At 41.4% G+C, this 21,923-nt stretch overlaps 1 protein-coding gene across 2 annotated transcripts; it reads right to left on the bottom strand.

The window, feature by feature from the left end:
- Positions 1–9,698: 9,698 nt before the first annotated feature.
- pnkd (PNKD metallo-beta-lactamase domain containing) lies at positions 9,699–21,217 on the bottom strand. Of its 2 annotated transcripts, XM_021596994.3 has the most exons (9): positions 20,992–21,217; positions 20,689–20,804; positions 20,463–20,575; positions 19,711–19,769; positions 19,351–19,443; positions 15,968–16,131; positions 15,679–15,765; positions 15,418–15,533; positions 9,699–10,902 (listed from the first exon to the last, which is right to left on the bottom strand). In XM_021596994.3, the coding sequence occupies exons 1-9, from the start codon at positions 21,147–21,149 to the stop codon at positions 10,729–10,731; spliced, it is 1,080 nt and encodes a 359-aa protein (XP_021452669.1). In that variant the 5' UTR covers positions 21,150–21,217; the 3' UTR covers positions 9,699–10,728. The 2 variants fall into 2 exon arrangements, with proteins under 2 accessions (XP_021452669.1, XP_090085733.1); XM_090229607.1 differs by lacking the exons at positions 19,711–19,769; positions 20,463–20,575; positions 20,689–20,804; positions 20,992–21,217 and having other exon boundaries at positions 16,243–19,443.
- Positions 21,218–21,923: the final 706 nt, after the last annotated feature.

The raw sequence follows: 21,923 nt of genomic DNA, 5'->3' as shown, positions 1-21,923 counted from the left end.
AACCTTAGCCTAATTATTCTAAACTGCTACGTTATTTATTCTAGCTTGCTGCGTAAGACAACCATGTCCACGGTTTTCCTGACAAATTGTTATACTTTGGAAACAATGTGCTAGTGAAAATGTATTGGTCACAGGTGGTGGGTTTTTGGGATACTTCTAAATTGCACCGCAGGGGCCATGGAGTTTGGACATACCTACTCATTCAAAGGTTTTTCTTTATTTTTTACATTGTAGAATAACAGTAAAGACATCAAAACTATGAAATAACACATATGGAATCATGTAGTAACCAAAAAAGTGTTAAACAAATAAAAATATATTTTAGGTTCTTCAAAGTAGCCAGCCTTGATGACAGCTTTGTACACTCTTGGCATTCTCTCAACCAGCTTCATGAGGGACACTTTTCCACCATTCTTGAAGGAGTTCCCACATATGCTGAGCTCCTTTTCCTTCACTCTGCGGTCCAACTCATCCCAAACCATCTCAATTGGGTTGAGGTCGGGTGATTGTGGAGGCCAGGTCATCTGATGTGTTGGGTCATTGTCCTGTTGAAAAACAAATGATTGTCCCACTAAGCGCAAACCAGATGGGATGGCGTATCGCTGCAGAATGCCGTGGTAGCCATTATGGCTAAGTCTCTTCTTATTATTGGTGTTCTTTAGTAGTGGTTTCTTTGCAGAAGTGTGACCATGAATTGTTGCAAAGTCTCCTCTGAACAGTTGATGTTGAGATGTGTCTGTTACAATGAACTCTGTGAAGCATTTATTTCGGCTGCAATTTCTGAGGCTGGTAACTCTAATGAACTTATCCTCTAAAGCAGAGGTAACTCTGGGTCTTCCTTTCCTGTGGCGTTCCTCATGAGAGCCAGTTTCATCATAATGCTTGATGATTTTTGCGACTGCACTTGAAGAAAGTTTCAAAGTTCTCAAAATTTTCCCCACCTTAAAGTAATGGACTGTCCTTTATCTTTGCTTATTTGAGCTGTTCTTGCCATAATATGGACTTGGTCTTTTACCAAATAGGGCTATCTTCTGTATACCACCCCTACCTTATCACAACACAACTGATTGGCTCAAACACATTAAGAAGGAAAGAAATTCCACAAATTAACTTTTAACAAGGCACATCTGTTAATTGAAATGCATTCCAGGTGACTACCTCATGAAGCTGGTTGAGAGAATGCCAAGAGTGTGCAAAGCTGTCATCATATATTTTTGATTTGTTTAAAGCTTTTCTGGTTACCAAATGTGTTATTTCATAGTTTTGTTGTCTAAACTATTATTCTACAATGTAGAAAATAGTCCAAATATAGAAAAACCCTTGAATGAGTAGGTGTGTCCAAACCTTTGACTGGTACTGTATATTTATAGCTCTGGAAAAAGTTAAGAGACCACTGCAAATTATCAGTTTCTCTGGTTTTACTATTTATAGGTATGTGTTTAGGTAAAATTACCATTTCTGTTTCTATAAACTACTGACAACATTTCTCCCAAATTCCAAATAAAAATTATCTCATTTTTAAACAACACAATACTAATGTTTTTCACTTTGGAAGAGTTCAGAAATCAATATTTGGTGGAATAACCCTGATTTCCAGTCACAGCTTTCATGCTTCTTGGCATGCTCCCCACCAGTCTTTCACATTGATGTTGGGTGACTTTATGCCACTCCTGGCGCATAAATTCAAGAAGCTCGGCTTTGTTTGATGGCTTGTGACCATCCATCTTCCTCTTGATCACATTCCAGAGGTTTTCAATTGGGTTCAGGTCTGGAGATTGGGCTGGGCATGACAGGATATTGATCTGGTGGTCCTCCATCCACACCTTGATTGACCTGGCTGTGTGGCTTGGAGCATTGTCCTGCTGGAAAAAAAACAATCCTCAAAGTTGAGGAACATTGTCAGAGCAGAAGGAAGCAAGTTTTCTTCCAGGACAACCTTGTACGTGGCTTTATTCATGTGTCCTTCACAAAGACAAATCTGTCCGATTCCAGCCTTGCTGAAGCACCCCCAGATCATCACCGATCCTCCACCAGATTTCACAGTTTAGGCTTGTAGGCCTCTCCAGGTCTCGCACACACTGTAAAATTTGGTGGAGGACCGGTGATGATCTGGGGGTGCTTCAGCAAGGCTGGAGTCAAGCAGATTTTTCCAGAGCTCGATATGGCACATAATAACGGCACAATTAACCAACAAATTCACATTCAAGTGTTGCTTGCACAGAGATTTAGAGATCCTCTGTCCAACTTGTATCACTCAAATTCTCCTGTCGGATTTATCTATAGTTATGAAAATGTGCAAACAGGCTTTTTTTAATAATTATAAACTTGGCGGTGTGAACCCTGAATGCTGATTGGTTGAAAGCCATGGTATATCAGACGTGTACCACGGGAATGACAAAAACATACTTTTTACTGTTCTAATTACATTGATAACCAGTTTATAATAGCGATAAGGCACCTCAGGGGTTTGTAGTATATGTGCAATATACCACAGCTAAGGCGTGTTCTTTGTGGTATATGTCCGATATACCACGGCTAAGGGCTATGCCCTAAGAACAGCCCTTAGCCGTGGTATATTGGACATACACCACACCTCCTCGGGCCTTATTGCTTAATCATAGCAGTCAAAACAAGTGAAATTTACATCCATTGATGAAAATGATCTGGAGAGTTTAATAAGGGCGATTTATATTTTTTCTTACGACATATTCTTAAACTCGCAAGAATTGTTATTTTGATGGAAAACTGAATTTTGCATCGTAGCCTACGTCGTTAAGAATCCTTCTTAATTCTCTCGATGATGTTATAGAAAAGGCTTTATTGGTTAATGTGGCAACTCCTCTCTTGCTGCACAAAACATTCTTTGGGCTAGTTTTCAGGCCTTGTGGGTGGGTTTTCAGAGGTCACTGGACTAGACATTTTAGCTAGACCTTGGAACCCTGCCTGCTACGAAAAAGTCACTTCTGCTAAATATATTTGACCTTAACCCTCCCTGAACGCTTGAAAAAAAAAACAAGTGACCCTCCCCTATACCCAAAATAATAATTAAAACATAAAGTGGATAGCAGAGAACCTGTCTACCATTTACCTTCACTTATTGAGCCTTAGATATGCAGTTTTAGACACTGTACTGTAAACATTGCATGGCAACGCAGGAACTTCGATAGCGCACAGGGCTGCAGGCCAGAAGGTTGTGGGTTTGCCCACCACCATGGACAAGAGTAGGGGTGGAAAGATCTCCTTTAAAAGTAAAAGCATTGCATGAATCTATCATCGTATTTGCAGGTGTCGTGGAAAATTGCGAGATTATGTTAGTGCTTGTAAAATCATATTATAATCTTTGTATTGCATTAGAATGGTTGTTTTATTTTGTCAACTATTGTCGAATCTGTCGACTATTGTGTGTTCAGTGTTCCACTGAGGATGGACCTCTGTGAGATAGCACTGACAGAGGAGATTTACGATGTCTTTGGCCAATAAAGCCTAAAGAGCATTCCAGATAGTGAGGTAACGTTTTTGTACTATGAAGTACTAGGAACGAGATTAGAACCTTGTCTTAGAGACCAAACTGAACGTTAATTTATAGCTAATGCTATCTGGCTATGGGATACTCCTTTCTCAAGTAAAAGGCCCTTTGTGAAGAGTTCCTAAGATCAGTGGTTCGTCATGTAAGTTGAGAGGGGTGTATCTTTGCTATAAAATATCTCAGTTGCCATTATGTTGAGGCTAGTGAATTGTGAATTGTTGAGAGTCAAATGCTATTGCAAAATCTTAATTATTATTAAAGGTGAAGTTTAAGTATAACTCTGACTGGTGTGTGGTTTGTAACTCTCCTCATTTGGTAATACAGGAAATTGCCACGACATTTGGTGACACAGATGGGATGTGAATCTTCACTTGGCGACCGCTCCTGATGACCTAGGTAAATCGTGCAAGAGGGATCCCTTAAACTTGGGATCTCAGGGAAACCACACTTCGGGAACGAAGCAGATGGACCCACCTTTGATCTGAGAGGCAGCGAGCCAAGTGGATACCACATCTCGAACTTGTTTTTTTTAAAGAAAGAGGTGAGCGAACCACACACACTTGAAGTCGAGTTTTTAGAAAAGCCTCTGTTACGTAGCCTCTGAGTGTGTATTATTTTGTGAGGAGGACACCTTGGAGGCGTAAACAGGGCCTAGTCAGAGGAGAGTAATCTGAGAGTTTGCGGACTCAAAAATACTCTATTGGTTTGCTATTGGTCGGTTGCGGGTGACCTAGAGCCGTTCTGACACTGAATTGATCACAGTGGGGATTGGTGAGGTCTGTGGGGGTCAGGGGCCAGGGTGACTATGTGTTCTGTGTGAAACACGGTACTTGGTGAAGCCCTTTTGGAAGAAGGACCTCATTCTGAAAGTGTCTGTGTGACTGTCTAAGTGACCCTCAGGGGTGGTGAATTCCAATTATTTAAAATGTGCTAGCCAGGTATGCCCTGGGTTACTCTGTGTGAGTATTTTGTTATGGGATCACTAGGTAATCTTTGTAGGAGCGTTCTGTGTGAGCGGGGTAGGTTGACTCTGTGTGGGTAACCTTTTAATTATATTCTGATGTTCTGTGTGAACATCTGACCAGTTCTGTGTGAACATCGGACCAATCCTGTGTGGGTGATCCTTAAAGTTCTGTGTGAGTACCTAAGAATTTCTTACGTTTTATATGGATTCTGTGAATATAGGAAAACATTATCAATTGTATGTGTGTATAATCGATTACTTGAGATTTGATAAAGTAATGCTGAGAATATAATTAGATACAATTTAAACCACCCATTCGTAGACGTACATAGGTTTTGAGTTGGTATCTTTGATGGATAATTTGATAAAGATTAAGTTTTAAGCACGATTAAACTAGTCTACAAAATCGGGGAAATTGAGCTCTAGAAACTGATTAGAGTGTGTCCACTTTTGGTTATTTTACCCTAACGATGTATCTATAAATACTTATTGGATTATCTCCGACTGGGTACAACATTTGAAATAAAACTGCCCTTAAGGTCTGAAAATGTTTTATTTTTCTTCCCAGTATGAGAGGAGTTGCGGGGTTCATTGAATAAACCGTTTTTCATAAAGTTAGAGCGAATTAAGAAGGATTCTCTAATTTATAATGTCGTACAAAGCCTAAGGTATCCATCAAACAAATTATCATTGCTTGATTAATGTGATGTAGTAAAGTAATTGAAATACGTTGCATGAGAAAACATAATCTACTTTTATTAAAAGGCGCAAGATCTGTTTCCTAGTCTATGAATGTCGATTTGACTCTTTAACTGCTAATCTATTCATTTGGCATGTGAGAATCATCGCCGGAGTAACGCTTGGACCTTTAAATTAGGGCTATTTTACGACTACAGACAATTGTAACGTTTGTTTATTTGCGGGGAGTCTTAGTCATTCAAGTAGCGTTGGTGGTATAGTAGTGAGCATAGCTGCCTTCCAAACTGGGGACCTGAGTTCGGTTCCCAGCCAAATTAAATAAATTCTAAATAATAGTGGAGAGATAATGGCGATAGAGTGGTGCCCACCAAAATGTTTTTCATTCGTATGGATTAGAAATATGGCGCTATGCGTGTTATTTTTAAAGTCTTGTGAGGAAAGAGTTTGGTTTTAATCTTTTTTCTTTCTTAATTTTTTTTTTTTTACCCCCTTTTTCTCCGCAATTTCGTGGTATCCAATTGTTAGTAGCTACTATCTTGTCTCATCGCTCGGGAGAGACGAAGGTTGAAAGTCATGCGTCCTCCGATACACAACCCAACCAAGCCGCACTGCTTCTTAACACAGAGCGCATCCAACCTGGAAGCCAGCCGCACCAATGTGTCGGAGGAAACACCGTGCTCGGCCTGGCCCGCCACAGGAGTCGCTGGTGCGCGATGAGACAAGGATATCCCTGCCAGCCAAACCCCAAACCCCTAACCCGGACGACGCTAGGCCAATTGTGCGTCGCCCCACGGACCTCCCGGTCGCGGCCGGTTGCGACAGAGCCTGGGCGCGAATCCAGAGTCTCTGGTGGCACAGCTATTTATTTATTTTTTCCAGTGGGCAGAAATATAACCCCTCTCCTCTCAACGTTCTGCCCTTAACCACTGCGCCACCCGGGAGGCCCGAGTTTGGTTTTAATCTTACGATAGAGGTAGGGCAGAACGTTGAGAGGAGAGGGGTTATATTTTTGCCCACTGGAAAGAAAATAAAATAGGATATGTTAAGCTGAAAGTGATTCAGGTGTGAATAAGGAAACATTGTGATAATGTATTCTGATGGTTATTGATTCTTTGTTTGATTGTTTAGGTAACACCAGTGAATTTGAGCAGGAAGAAATGTATTACAACATTGTAATCTGTTTCCATTACGTGGAACAATGTCAGGTCATTAAAGTTGATTGCAGTTTGAGTAATTTTTATTTTTACAGGGACAGTGCACATTAATCACAGTTGTGTGTGTCTAATGGCAGGGTATTCCAGACATGGGAAGCTCTCACACTGAAAGCAGATTTAGATTTAGATTGACTAAAGGTACTTTTCTTTAAGGGAACTATACAGTCATCTCTCATGGTGGATCTTGTGGATCTGCTGCCATAAGGTTTGGGTTTTCTGCTTAACAAAAGTACTGAGTAGAGGGGGAGCCTGGACATTTAGAATCTTGAATACAAGATAGGCGTCAGTGTATTGCATAAGATTTTTTTCAACTCAGGAGCTTATGCTTTCTATAGCTATTGGGTTTCCTATCAAGTACTTTGAGAGCCTGTTTGCAGACAGACTGAATGGGTTTTAATGTTGTAAAGCAAGCTTGGGCCAAACTAGTAAGGTAGTATGTTAAGTGGGGGAGTATCATATATTTTAATTATAGTTTGGTTACCTCTGTAGTCAAAACAATTTCATATGTTTTGGAAAATTAGCTAGGTTGAATTTGGTTATTTTAGTTATTATTAAAATGTTATTTTGCCCTGATACATAGACATCTGTCTCAGGGGCATCAGTTGTTTTCTTTGTGAGGAACATGCAGACTGTTTGTTTTTTTAATTGAGATGCAGACATGAGTCTCTGAGCAATTTTGTCATCTGTCATCTGAACCATTACAGTAGTGAGTTCTTGTTTAGCTTGTTGTTTGTTATTTGCATGCATTTATCACTGTATCATCTGCATACATTGGAACTTCAGACCCTGTACAGGCAGATGGACGATCATTAATGTACGAGTTGAACAGTATTGACCTTTGGGGAATGCAAACCTTGTAGATATGAGTGGAAAAAAGTTAGTTTTGATTTTTACGCTGATGAGACAGCACTAACTTTTGAAAGATTTTAGATTTGTTAAAAATCAGGATAGTTTTTACTAAACATATCAACAGGTTGAAATTATTAGATTGCTGATTAAAGGGGTTATGGGTTTGTTTATTTGTTTACTGTTTATTGTTTATTTTAGGTGTTGATTTTACTTAATTAAACATTGTATTATCTGTGTGTGTTTGAGTAGGATTCTTTCTTCCGGGACAGATGGAAGTTATCTAAAGTATGTATGTTAAAGGAGACATGGGAGAACACGTGTACATTTTTATTAAATGCCTGGGATTAAATATCACTGATTCCTTACGCTGAGAAATGTACTACATTTGCGACAGAGGAAAAAATAATTACATTTAGATAGTAAAGACACCAGGATAATTGTATCTAAGTGTATGTTCAATTAAGCATACATATACATTTATGTAGATTCAAATGTATGATTAATGATTTGAGGTACAGTGGAATTATCATTATTATTAGGTTTTGTTTATAGTTCACTTTTGAGTTTCTGAATCGGTGTAGTATAATGAATGCTAACGAAGTGTTTTGTGATTTTCTGGGAAAATGGGGGTGTCAAGCCATAAGACTGTATTTTTTTGTGAAGAATCAACAACAAGTGGGACACAATCATGAAGTGGAACGACATTTATTGGATATTTCAAACTTTTTTAATAAATCAAAAACTGAAAAATTGGGCGTGCAAAATTATTCAGCCCCTTTACTTTCAGTGCAGCAAACTCTCTCCAGAAGTTCAGTGAGGATCTCTGAATGATCCAATGTTGACCTAAATGACTAATGATGATAAATACAATCCACCTGTGTGTAATCAAGTCTCCGTATAAATGCACCTGCACTGTGATAGTCTCAGAGGTCCGTTAAAAGCGCAGAGAGCATCATGAAGAACAAGGAACACACCAGGCAGGTCCGAGATACTGTTGTGAAGAAGTTTAAAGCCGGATTTGGATACAAAAAGATTTCCCAAGCTTTAAACATCCCAAGGAGCACTGTGCAAGCGATAATATTGAAATGGAAGGAGTATCATACCACTGCAAATCTACCAAGACCTGGCCGTCCCTCTAAACGTTCAGCTCATACAAGGCGAAGACTGATCAGAGATGCAGCCAAGAGGCCCATGATCACTCTGGATGAACTGCAGAGATCTACAGCTGAGGTGGGAGAGGTGGGAGACTCTGTCCATAGGACAACAATCAGTCGTATATTGCACAAATCTGGCCTTTATGGAAGAGTGGCAAGAAGAAAGCCATTTCTTAAAGATATCCATAAAAAGTGTTGTTTAAAGTTTGCCACAAGCCACCTGGGAGACACACCAAACATGTGGAAGAAGGTGCTCTGGTCAGATGAAACCAAAATTGAACTTTTTGGCAACAATGCAAAACGTTATGTTTGGCGTAAAAGCAACACAGCTGAACACACCATCCCCACTGTCAAACATGGTGGTGGCAGCATCATGGTTTGGGCCTGCGTTTCTTCAGCAGGGACAGGGAAGATGGTTAAAATTGATGGGAAGATGGATGGAGCCAAATACAGGACCATTCTGGAAGAAAACCTGATGGAGTCTGCAAAAGACCTGAGACTGGGACAGAGATTTGTCTTCCAACAAGACAATGATCCAAAACATAAAGCAAAATCTACAATGGAATGGTTCAAAAATAAACATATCCAGGTGTTAGAATGGCCAAGTCAAAGTCCAGACCTGAATCCAATCGAGAATCTGTGGAAAGAACTGAAAACTGCTGTTCACAAATGCTCTCCATCCAACCTCACTGAGCTCGAGCTGTTTTGCAAGGAGGAATGGGAAAAAATTTCAGTCTCTCGATGTGCAAAACTGATAGAGACATACCCCAAGCGACTTACAGCTGTAATCGCAGCAAAAGGTGGCGCTACAAAGTATTAACTTAAGGGGGCTGAATAATTTTGCACGCCCATTTTTTCAGTTTTTGATTTGTTAAAAAAGTTTGAAAAATCCAATAAATGTCGTTCCACTTCATGATTGTGTCCCACTTGTTGTTGATTCTTCACAAAAAAATACAGTTTTATATCTTTATGTTTGAAGCCTGAAATGTGGGAAAAGGTCGCAAAGTTCAAGGGGGCTGAATACTTTCGCAAGGCACTGTATGCATAGTCACTTTAACCATATCTACATGTACATACTCTCTCAATCAGCGTGACTAACCGGTGTCTGTATGTAGCCTCACTACTTTTATAGCCTCACTATACAGTCTATCTTTTTACTGTTGTTTTATTTCTTTACTTACCTATTGTTCACCTAACACTTTTTTTGCACTGTTGGTTAAAGCCTGTAAGTAAGCATTTCACTGTAAGGTCTACACCGGTTGTATTCGGCGCATGTGACAAATAAACTTGGATTTGATTTGAAAATCTTTATTGCAATAAAATCCAATTCATTTTCATCAAATAACCAGCGGTCTCAATCTTCTACCAAATATCAAACTTACTGATGACTTGTAATCGTCTCCTTCAGTGCAGTATAAAGGATATCTAACTCGTTAAGTAACACGTTCAAGAAAAGTGGTTATAAAAAATTAAATTAAACTTTTCAGAAGTCAGCAGTCACCTATAAACTAGAGGGTTTCTTTAATTCATTTCTGCACATAACAATAACTTAATCTACAGCCATTTGGGAAAAAAAATCATAAAATGGCAACAATTCTTAATCATTTTATCACAGCATACAATGTGGAGATACAGTATCAATTCAGCCAAAATACAAGATAGAAACATGTGCCCATTGACTGAAGTGGTATCAATATGGTCCAGTAAAACTGAGTTAACACCCATGTACCTGCCGGAAGTTTGTCATTTAACCGTAAAAAACATAATGCAGGTTTTCCAATATCAATCTGTTTACTCCTATTATCACCGCGTGTCAAATAGAAAACAAACCTATAATAGCAGCTAACTAACAGTACCTATCCCTTGATCTTTATTGTTCAATATTAATGAAATCTGACAACAAATAACATGAATGTGCAAACAAGTCTTTTAGACGCCGTGTCTAGTTTGAGTACCAGAAATGGTACAATTGTTTGAAAAGACTGCTGCATTACAGTAATACATTTGTTGACCATGTCAACTTTTAGAATCACACACACAAGATCAACTTTACAGTGAGATACTACAACTAGTGTCCTGAATTAAACTTTTCTGTCTGCATATTTCAAGCAATGGGTTTCATATTTGTCACCTGCAATATTAGAGCTGGAAGGTCAGAACAACCAACATGGAATGGAACGGAACACGACATTCTTAAAAAAAGAATAAGAAAAAAAAAAAGACATCTGCCTGTATTTATTTTGAACCTCACATTACATCAATATAGAGTTCCCAATTGGCTTAATTCACCTCAAGGCATTTTGTTCAAATGTATTCTCATCGCTATCTGCCCTTGTAAATATCCTTGCGCCTTCGCAGCTCCTCCAAGACCCGAGCCCGGAACAGTGTCCAGTCCTCATCCTGGTCCTGCTGGAGGCCCAAAGCCTGGTGCAGCTCAGAGGAGTGGATGCGCAGGAATGGGTTGTACTCCTTTTCCTCTCCAATGGTGGAGGGACTCTGAAACCACATGATTATGGAAACAATGTATGAAGAACAAAAGAGTAATAGTAATTCTCTCAACTCAACATACTATAGGTAGTTTTTGCCTTAGCTTTTCCAAGTAGAGGTCTGAAAGGTTTCTTCAGTTAATGGTTTGATATAAATTATCTGCATGTGCTGTATGTAAAGACAAAAGAGGTATGCTCGTGTAAGCACATGGGAATGTGGAAAACGTACTCCTCAGCCTGAAGGGTCACCACTTGCGGTAGCGGATAGCTAGCTTTACGCCTGGCCCGATTGGTAAGACGCTTCAGGAGGGTGGCCACGTGTGCTGGCAAGGCAGAGGTCCTGGGTTTGAGCCTCAGTGTGAGCCGAATCAGGAGGAAGCGGTAATGGCTAAGCAAGCAGCGTGACGTCCTTTACACTAGCTGGTAGTCTCAATAGGTTTCTACCTGGGGGGGTGACTTGTTAGCTGGCTTTTGGCCGTCAAAAAAATTGAAAAGCCAATAAAATTGGAACAGGGCAACAAAAACAAAAAATCTGCCAAAATAATCCCATTGTGAAATAACGCTTTTTAGCCTGTTCATTGATGGAAATACCATTTGATGGAAATACATTTGCGCCATATGCCGTAAATGTGCATATTTTTGTGGAATTAAATTGCCACTTGTGTATATTCGTTATGCATCTCATCTATCACACGAACACAGACACAGAGCCTTTGAACGGAAAATCTGTCAAACAGTGATTTTATATGCCCAATCATTGCGCAACCATTCTAAATGCAACTGTGTGTTAAAAATAGTTGTTGGGCCACAATTAAAAAGAGCTACTAGTTTTATTTCTCAACTGCTAATTAAAGAGAGTCACCAACACTTTGCAATGAGCTGGAGGCAGTATGCATTTTGAAAACATATAGCTACTTAATTGTTTGAAACCTGAACATTTTACTTCATACAATGAGGCAAGTTTGACCTTGCTTCTGAGTAGCCTTGGCAAAATCCGACCATATCCGGAGGCAATTATTCTATAAAGACTTCCATAAACTATTGAAACTAGTAGCCTACTTCTCTCGTGTTCTCACCTTTCTTTCATTGTCCGGTAACCAAATGCACATTTGCCCATAGCCTACTGCCTTGTGCGAATTGCTGCGTTAATAATGTTAATAAATAATAGTTGAGCAACATTTTAGGCTAAACATTCTGATCTTACACCAGATTCATTGTCTTGCTCCCAGACAAACTAAACCCGCTACCAAAACCTGCGGTCTCTCCTTCACCGCAGCCAACATGAGTAAAACATTTAAAACGTGTTAACCCTCGCAAGGCTGCCGGCCCAAACAGCATCCCTAGCCGCGTCCTCAGAGCATGCGCAGACCAGCTGGCTGACGGGCCTCCCCCAGGTGGTGAGGGTAGATAACAACATCTCCACCCCGCTGATCCTCAACACTGGGGCCCCACAAGGGTGCGTTCTCAGCCCTCTCGTGTACTCCCTGTTCACCCATGACTACGTGGCCATGCACGCCTCCAACTCAATCATCAAGTTTGCAGATGACACTACATTGGTAGGCTTGATTACCAACAACGACGAGACAGCCGACAGGGAGGAGGTGAGGGCCCTCGGAGTGTGGTGTCAGGAAAACAACCTCACACTCAACGTCAACAAAACAAAGGAGATGATCGTGGACTTCAGGAAACAGCAGAGGGAGCACCCCCCTTTCCACATCGACGGGACAGTAGTGGAGAAGGTGGAAAGTCTTAAGTTCCTCGGCGTACACATCATGGACAAACTGAAATGGTCCATCCACATGCCTATTTAACCTCAGGAGGCAGAAAGAAATTTGGCTTGTCACCAAAAACCCTCAAACTTTTACAGATGCACAATCGAGAGCATCCTGTCAGCCTGTATCACTGCCTGGTACGGCAACTGCTCCGCCCACAACCACAAGGCTCTCCAGAGGGTAGTGAGGTCTGCACAACGCATCACCGGGAGCAAACTACCTGCCCTCCAAGACACCTACACCACCCGATGTCACAGGAAGGCCAAAAAGATCACCAAGGACACCAACCACCCGAGGTCAATACAGGTGCATCAAAGCTGGGACCGAGACTGAAAAACAGCTTCTATCTCAAGGCCATCAGACTGTTAAACAGCCATCACTAACATTGAGTGGCTGTTGCCAACATACTGACTCAAATCTCTAGCCACTTTAATAATTAAAAATTGGATGCAATAAATGTATCACTAGTTACTTTAAAACAATACCATTTTATATAATGTTTACATACCCTACATTACTCATCTCATATGTATATAGTGTACTCTATACCATCTACTGTATCTTGCCTATGCTGCTCGGCCATCGCTCATCCATATATTTATATGTACATATTCTTATTCATTCATTCCTTTACACTTGTGTGTATAAGGTAGTGGTTGTGAAATTGTTAGATGACTTGTTAGATATTACTGCATGGTCGGAACTAGAAGAACAAGCATTTCGCTACACTCGCATTAACATCTGCATGTGACCAATTTGATTTGCTTCTTAATGTTTTTTTTAATGTAGCCTGAACCCACTGGCTTTGTGAATTTGGGATCCATCGTCCCACAACTGTCCCAGAGTCTGTTGTTTGGGCTATTTCTTTCTCGAAAAGCTGACCAATAGAACAGGTCAACTTTTCTACTATGGAGGGTAGTGGATTGACATAGCCTTATGAACACGCCACCTATGAGCCTACGTACATTGAATTAAATTGCCAGACTGATATAGCCTAATTAGCCTACTCCTGTCTATACAGAAATAAATCAAGTCATTCAAAATAGGCCACTAAAGTATGACCTGGCAACAGAGGATCATTAGCTCACCCTTACAAAAAAAAAGTTGTGGATTGTTTTAAAATCGTATTGCCTACAGTTTTTTTTATTTATTTAACCTTTATTTAACAGTTGGAAGGAAAAACAGAGCGCAATGTATGCAGTGCGCCCAGCAAATACCAAATACATGATTGTTGAGTAATGAGGCCCAGCCAGGCATATCGCAATACGTCAAAATTCAATTGTCCGTGAAGCAAATGGCTATTTGCTGTAAAGAGAAGACAATGAAAAGACCAATCTGTCTTTCAGTTATCAAAAGTCTCAATTTAATTGACCCGAACAACAGTAGGCCTATAGCCTACCTTATTGGCACTAGCGAAGAGCATCGGCCATATCACCAGGTGAGTGCGCACTGCACATATTCACTCTTTATCACTGTTGGCTCAATGCCACTTACATTTTTTAATTATTTTTTTTTAGGACAATGATTTCCTCCTCCAGTTTAGACAAGACGTCATATTATTTGCGTCTCCCCTTCTCATAGGCCTATTATATGGACAACGTCGTTTTGATTGATCTGCTTGTCAGTGTCAGCAGAGTAGGCTAACCTGGAATTTGTCGTATCAAAAAAAAAAAAATTCTGCTAATGTCTCCTGTCATATAAAGTGCTGTAGAATTGCATTAAAACGTGTTTTTCCCGCGCAAAGAAAGAAACGTACCTCTCCGCTATACACGCTCAGCCATGCCTTGTTTTTTTTTTTTGCGAACAGTGATCGAGTTATATTATTAGCCTAAATGATGACTATCCAATCTACTCATCGCATAAATCGGCAAATACAATGATGCATCGAATGCTTTATTACAAAAGGTTAATTTTTATGCGCTTCCCCAAACTTGAAACTCACGCACCGTCCATACATAGACTAGTGATTTGACGGTTCTTTACTCGCCTTGCTGGCTAAGGAAGTGGACCGTTGCTCTAACATCTTCAAAGTGCGCGGTAAGGACACACGTCATTGCATTCTCAACTTGCATGTTCTGTTTTAACTACCATAATCTAAATGCGATTTCTAGCATTCTGAGCACCGTTAGTGGATGCCCTAATTAGGTTACGCCCCCCAATGCATACGGATCCCGTACATTTCTCAAAACGTCCGGTCGAATAAAATGCTGCCAGTCAAAATGTTCGCCGCCATATTTTCATAACATACAGACACCCTGCTTGTTAGTAAAGCATCCCCTGAGGGCAGAGGCATCAGACCCACACCCTGATCCCAGCAGCTCAGATTAGTCAAATCCACAGCAAAGACCGGGTATTATCCTCCTGACCAAATGAAAATCCCACCCACAGCTCTAGTCTGGCATGCATTCCACCGTTGGAATCTGCATCCACTAACGTCAGACACTAGGAGGATGCGATCACTGATGGTAGGGCTATTTCTAGTCTCCTACATATAAAAGTTTCATAGACATGAGGTTATGAGAATTGATTTGCGCTGTTTAACACGATCGGCATAGATACAGTAGATACACTGACTGTTGTACCGCCGAAGACGGGAGCATTCAGTGAGAGGAGAGAGTGCAAAGGCATTCCGACAAAGACGGTCCTGTGGGCCCCCCTTGACAAGCCTCTCTTCCACACAGCCTGGGATAGTGACTACCTTCGGGATTTGATGCCAGTAAGGAATAACAACGAGGATGGATTATTCTCCGTACCGTACACAGCTTTTGACCTCTCTGTTGTAGGACCCACTGGTACTTGTTTTCCCTGGCTGCGTTGTGGGGCTCCACCTCGGCAGCAAACATCAGGTTGTCCTCTGCATACTCATGGCCTGGGAAATACAAGTCCGTGCACACGGAACACAGACATCAATACAAGTCTTACAGAAGGGACTGGTGCTGAAATATTTTGTTTGTCATTCTAATGCATACAGTTGCACTTAATGCAAACAGACAAGGAGGAGGTCATTTCCCTACCAGGCCATAAGAGGGTTTCATCACTCAAGGAGCCGACCGTGTCTAGTGACGACAGCATTGTTAAGGCACTGCCTTCAAACATCCTCCCTGCAGACAAAATAGATGATCTGCCGCAATTACCGAGTTATATACGCGCACGCGACGCAGTGGATGACACTCAAAGCAAACACAGTGCATTACAGCTACAGAAGCCGAACAACTGTGAACCTGCTTTTCAATACGTGCCCATTGCTCACTAAGTGCATCAAAAAATAACTAACTACAGAGGTGATTTTGGAGCTGGACTTACCGCATCCGGAGAGGAACACCAGGTCACCTGAGAACAGGCTGGAGGGGGCTCCTATGGTACGACCATCCAGGAGGTAGATCATATGACCCACTGTGTGTCCAGGTGTGAACAGTGCCTTGAAGTGCATACGGCCCACGTCTATGGAGTCTTTGTCTGTCAGTGGGCTGGAAAACCAAGCAAAAGACAATAGGCTTCATGCAGGCGGTCATCAGATAAGTTCATGTGACCACCTGGACAGTTGATGTGCATATTAAGAGTCACGCACCACTGCTTACCTCTTCACACCACTCAGATAACAGTGAGATGCTTCGAAGTACAAATAAGTCGCCTTGCACAAGCCTTGGTTTGTGTGAATTGGAACGGCTTACAGGAGCACGTCTTCTGTAGCGTGAGTCAGCTGGACGCACAAGTACATCCCCTGGACAGGACGCTGGCCCAGATTCACACACAGAGGCAAAAAAGTTTGATGAAGGCGGGATCTTCATTGAATAGCAATGGAGGTTGGGCATTCATTACCCGATTCCGCTTTGTTGAAGAAGCTTATTTGCCGCTAGTCTGTGAATCTGAGCGTGACAGTAGGCTGTTCCAAGATTGAGACATATTGAACATGTGCCAGCCTGTATGGCATGACGCGCTGTTTCAAGTTGTCAAATGAGGGTTTGTAAGGTCATGAAAAGTCATGGAAATGAGTTTCCTAATTGTTGTTAATGTAATTCAGGAAAGCACACTTAAATATGATCAATCAATTAAGAAAAGGACATATCAGCCATTATTGGATTGACCTTTCAGTGCGCGTCTGTGGTGCTGCGAGTGCCAGTGCGAGCGGGCCGCTGCCCGAGGAGGGAGAGCGTGACACTTCAGCAGCAGGTGTAAAATAATGACAGAGTAAATAGATCACCAATTCACAAACACAACTAGCGAGATAACTGCTACACATTAACTATAGCTAACTAAGCATTCACGTTGTTGTTGCCTTTCCACCGGCACGGTGTAGCCTAAGTAAATCTGCGCAGTTGGAAAGCTGGAATTCCCCTCTATTAAACAGTAGCCATGTAATTGCAATGTTAAAAATATTCCCCACAAAATAGCCATATTGACAAATAACTTGCTGTGCATAGATCTTCCCCGAAACAGGAATATTTTAGCCTTATAAAACTATGCAAAAAAAGAAACGTCCTCTCACTGTCAACTGCGTTTATTTTCAGCAAACTTAACGTGTAAATATTTGTATGAACATAAGGTTCAACAACTGAGACATAAACTGAACAAGTTCCACAGACATGTGACTAACATAACTTGAATAATGTGTCCCTGAACAAAAGGGGGGGGGGGGGGGTCAAAATCAAAGGTAACAGTCAGTATCTGGTGTGGCCACCAGCCGCATTAAGTACTGCAGTGCATCTCCTCCTCATGGATTGCACCAGATTTGCCAGTTCTTGCTGTGAGATGTTACCCCACTCTTCCACCAAGGCACCTGCAAGTTCCCAGACATTTCTGGGGGGGAATGGCCCTAGCCCTCACCCTCCAATCCAACAGGTCCCAGATGTGCTCAATGGGATTGAGATCTGGGCTCTTCACTGGCCATGGCAGAACACCGACATTCCTGTCTTGCAGGAAATCATGCACAGAACGAGCAGTATGGCTGGTCCCATTGTCATGCTGGAGGGTCATTTCAGGATGAGCCTGCAGGAAGGGTACCACATAAGGGAGGAGGATGTCTTCCCTGTAACGCACAGCGTTGAGATTGCCTGCAATGATGATGATGCTGTTACACACCGTCCCAGACCATGACGAACCCTCCACCTCGATCCCGCTCCAGAGTACAGGCCTCAGTGTTACACTCATTCCTTCTATGATCTGGTGAGGACCTGCCTACAACAGGCCTACAAGCCCTCAGTCCAGCCTCTCTCAGTCTATTGCGGACAGTCTGAGCACTGAAGGAGGGATTGTGCGTTCCTGGTGTAACTCGGGCAGTTGTTGTTGCCATGCTGTACCTGTCCTGCAGGTGTGATGTTCGGATGTACCGATCCTGTGTAGGTGTCGTTACACGTGGTCTGCCACTGTGAGGACGATCAGCTGTCCGTCCCGTCTCCCTGTAGCTCTGTCTTAGGCGTCTCACAGTACAGACATTGCAATTTATTGCCCTGGCCACATCTGCAGTCCTCATGCCTCTTTGCAGCATGCCAAAGGCACGTTCACACAGATGAGCAGGGAACCCTGGGCATCTTTCTTTTGATGTTTTTCAGAGTCAGTAGAAAGGCCTTTTTAGGGTCCTAAGTTTTTATAACTGTGACTTTAATTGGCTACAGTCTGTAAGCTGTTAGTGTCTTAACGACCGTTCCACAGGTGCATGTTCATTAATTGTTTATGGTTCATTGAACAAGCATGGGAAACAGTGTTTAAACCCTTTACAATGAAGATCTGAAGTTATGTGGATCTTTACGAATTATCTTTGAAGGACAGGGTCCTGAAAAAGGATGTTTCTTTTTTTGCTGAGTTTATATAAGCATGTCTAGTTAGATACCTTGCTTCACAGTAGCCTACCTTATCAATTTGATCCCTGATTTATTGAATGAGGGAATAATTTTATAAAGACAAAAGTATTTGGTTGTAATGTTGAAAAAGACAGGCCTGCACACCCAGGAGCTCTCCAGATGGAGGGTTGACCACTTGCGATTAACAGTGCAATTCTATATGGGGGGAATAAGTGCCTTGATCAAGGGCACAACGGCAGGAGGTGGTAGGTCTACATGGGATCAGACACAGTAGCTTTCCAGTGTCAATAATGTTTACTTTTTCATGTAGGCTATAATAATCGCCGTGAAAATTTGGTTCAAAGTCATGGAGAAGTCGTGGAAAATGTGTAAGAACTGTTAAGAGACTAACCAGAGATCTGAAAAAGGAAAAAGACACCTCCAGTACTTCTTCCATCCCAAGTCTAGCACTGACGATATATGAAATATGAATTATTAATTAACATGCTAAATACAAGCCAATAATAGTGAGAAGCTGTGATGTCACAGTGAATCATTTGACCTTTTCTGATTTTATGTAATCTGAGACTGAGGAGATAATTCTCCACAAATCCATAGTAGACAAATCAACGGACAGTGCCATGGGAACTACTGGTGACATTCTGTTTAGCAAGTGAAATGCATGTTTGCCCTCTGGATCAATATCTTCAATGATACATACCAATCTCCTCTATGACTTTGAATCACAGAATTGGGCAAATAACATGCAATTTCCCCTATAATGTTTGCCATAACTACAATTTTCACGAGAACATAATGACGAAAGATGAAGGCTGAAATTCCAAACGCAACGGAAAAGCTGTCAAAGATAAGACCGCGACTTACTACGCAACTGTAGCCTAGACTTACTGTGTGAGGCCAGGAATGTTATCAGTTGCATTTCCATAAACACGACATGAGCTGTACAGCTTTTTAAGTCCTTTGTTACCCCCACTGTGGTCCCTAGGGATAAAAACAAAAATATGTCTATTACATTTTTTTTTTAAAGCAGCTACTTAATATCACACTATAAAAAGTGTGTAGATTAACAACACAGAACATGTCAACATAATATCACACTGCAATCCGACCTATAACATTTGGATGTCGCATCAACGACAAAATATTGAACAGGCCCATTGATATGTATGACACCTACAACCCAGTTCATCTAATCCTCCATCTACAAGTAATTTTGGCATTCAAAGTAATGACGCTCTCGGTTCTCACCAGTGTTTGTGTGTGCAGAGGATCGCTTCTAACATCACCCCTTCTTCCTCGAGGACTGCCTAAAACGATTACAGACAGTGGCATCAATTATCGTCGACAGGGTATAAACATTCCTATCACGACCGTGGCTGAAACCCGCCACTTTAAAGCACTAGATATAGGCTACACCTAGATGGAGGCGAAACACAGACTGGAACTGAAAAGTGCTGTTTGTATTATATATATATATTAACTAGAGATAATATAACACGTTTGAAGTCATAGGGGTGAAAATGTTACATGAAACATGCACTTTTATATGAAACATGCTGTGGATATATCGAGGACACCATAAACCACAGTGTGGCCTACTCCAGACTGAGCAATCATTGTATGTGTATGGGACAGAGGCCAGACTGGCACCAGAGTCGGCTACATCCAATCAAAGAGGGTCTTATTGAGGCCAAGAGGAAGTGCCACAGATGAGATGAGGCATTATGACAGTCAGCCCTTTCAGAGGCTCCTCCATATTTACATTTAAGAGTGTATTGTTCTGTGTTGCAATCACTCAGTGTCTCAAATTATCTTGTGAACGCTGACTTATATACTGAATGTCCACTGTAGCATAGGCCGATGAAATGCCAAGCTCACCAGATGCTTTGTTACGTTTACACGACATAGTCGTCATAGTGCCCCAACTATTTCAAGAGAGAGTATTAAAATGGTCAGAAAGTAGATCTACAAAGAAGGCATAACCATGACCCGTCACCCACCTGAACTGTCTGTGGGTCTGCAGGGTCTACCACCACTGCAACGCTCGAGGCCATGTCAATGACAAGGTAGCTGTAGTTATCAGACAGCACTGAAATGGGCATGATTTTAATACCTGTAGATAGATGAGTGACAGGAGACGTGTAAGTGATGCACTGATCTTTATGCTAGCTCACATTATTAACTGACTAAACATGAGTAGCCTGTTGGAACCACAGCTAACGTTACCATTTAATTCCATGGGCTGTGCTCTGGAATGTCCAGTGGGGAACTGCTCGCGTGCCTTCCTCATCTGCCTCTTGTAGTACATGTAACCAAGTTTGGTTCTTGTGTACAATGTATACCTAAAATGTAACAGCCTGTGTTATTTCAGTTATTTTCATTAGTTACATTATTTGCAGGCAAAATAATGACAGATGTAACTAGTTCGCTAGCTAACAGAAGCATCGCTTCATTTTGTAAGAAGTGAGAAACGACAATGGAGAAAAATACATTTTGATTCGGAAAATACTGAAGCTTCAACCAACTTACGCGATCCGAAACAGGGGTTTCTCAGTGCGTGCCATTATTTGACCAAAAAAGCTTTTCCAAATGGTACGTCCTGTGCGCCTAAAACGAAGACATAAACATAACACGCTGCAAAATGATGCAGTTGCAATGAGGGTTACCGACCAGTCAGGAGGCGCCATATTGCGTGGGCGGTGCAACGTATGACCCAATTTTCGTCACATTTCGCGGAAGTGTTTTCACCAGTGTGTTGTGACCAACATTAGCGTGAGCAACACTAGTGGAATCTTCGACTCTCCTTCAAAATAAAAGTATCCCATTGAAACTAAAACTGTTGAAAACATGCAACAGTCAGTCTATTGTGTGTTTTGGACATTCATATTGCACTGTACAGCCTAACATATGGGTTATGCACCTATGAAATGGGGGTATCAGTGACACCCACAGAACACAACTATGTAGCTATGTAGACGCTAATAATTGTATAAACTCTACATAGTTGTGTTCTGTGGGTGTCACTGAGTAGGCTGATACCTAATTTCACAGTTGCACAATCAATGCTTGATGGTGAGCTGAGTACCAGCACTTCAAATGTCCTACTGCTACCTGTTACCATACCCAGTTCAAGGGCACTTAAATCTTTTGTATTGCCCATTCACTCTCTGAATGGCACACAATCCATGGCTCAATTGTCTCAAGGCTTAAAAATCCTTCTTTAACCTGTCTCCGCTCCTTCATCTACACTGATTGAAGTGGATTTGACAAGTGACATCAACAAAGGATCACAGCTGTTATCTGAATTCACCTGGTCAGTCTATCTATGTCATGGAAAGAGCAGGTGTTTTGTAAACTCAGTGTATTTCAGTCCAAGTCAAGCACTGTGCATAATCCATGGGATAGGCTGTACAGTGCATATACGTATGCCCCCAATGCAATTCTGAATTAAAATATATCCA

This window comes from Oncorhynchus mykiss, chromosome 3 (genome assembly GCF_057628025.1).
Source record: "Oncorhynchus mykiss isolate SJ-2025 chromosome 3, ASM5762802v1, whole genome shotgun sequence".
NCBI classification, from domain to species: Eukaryota; Metazoa; Chordata; class Actinopteri; order Salmoniformes; family Salmonidae; genus Oncorhynchus; species Oncorhynchus mykiss.
Note: the sequence above shows the minus strand (reverse complement) of the source record. Positions and strands in the feature narration are given on the sequence as shown.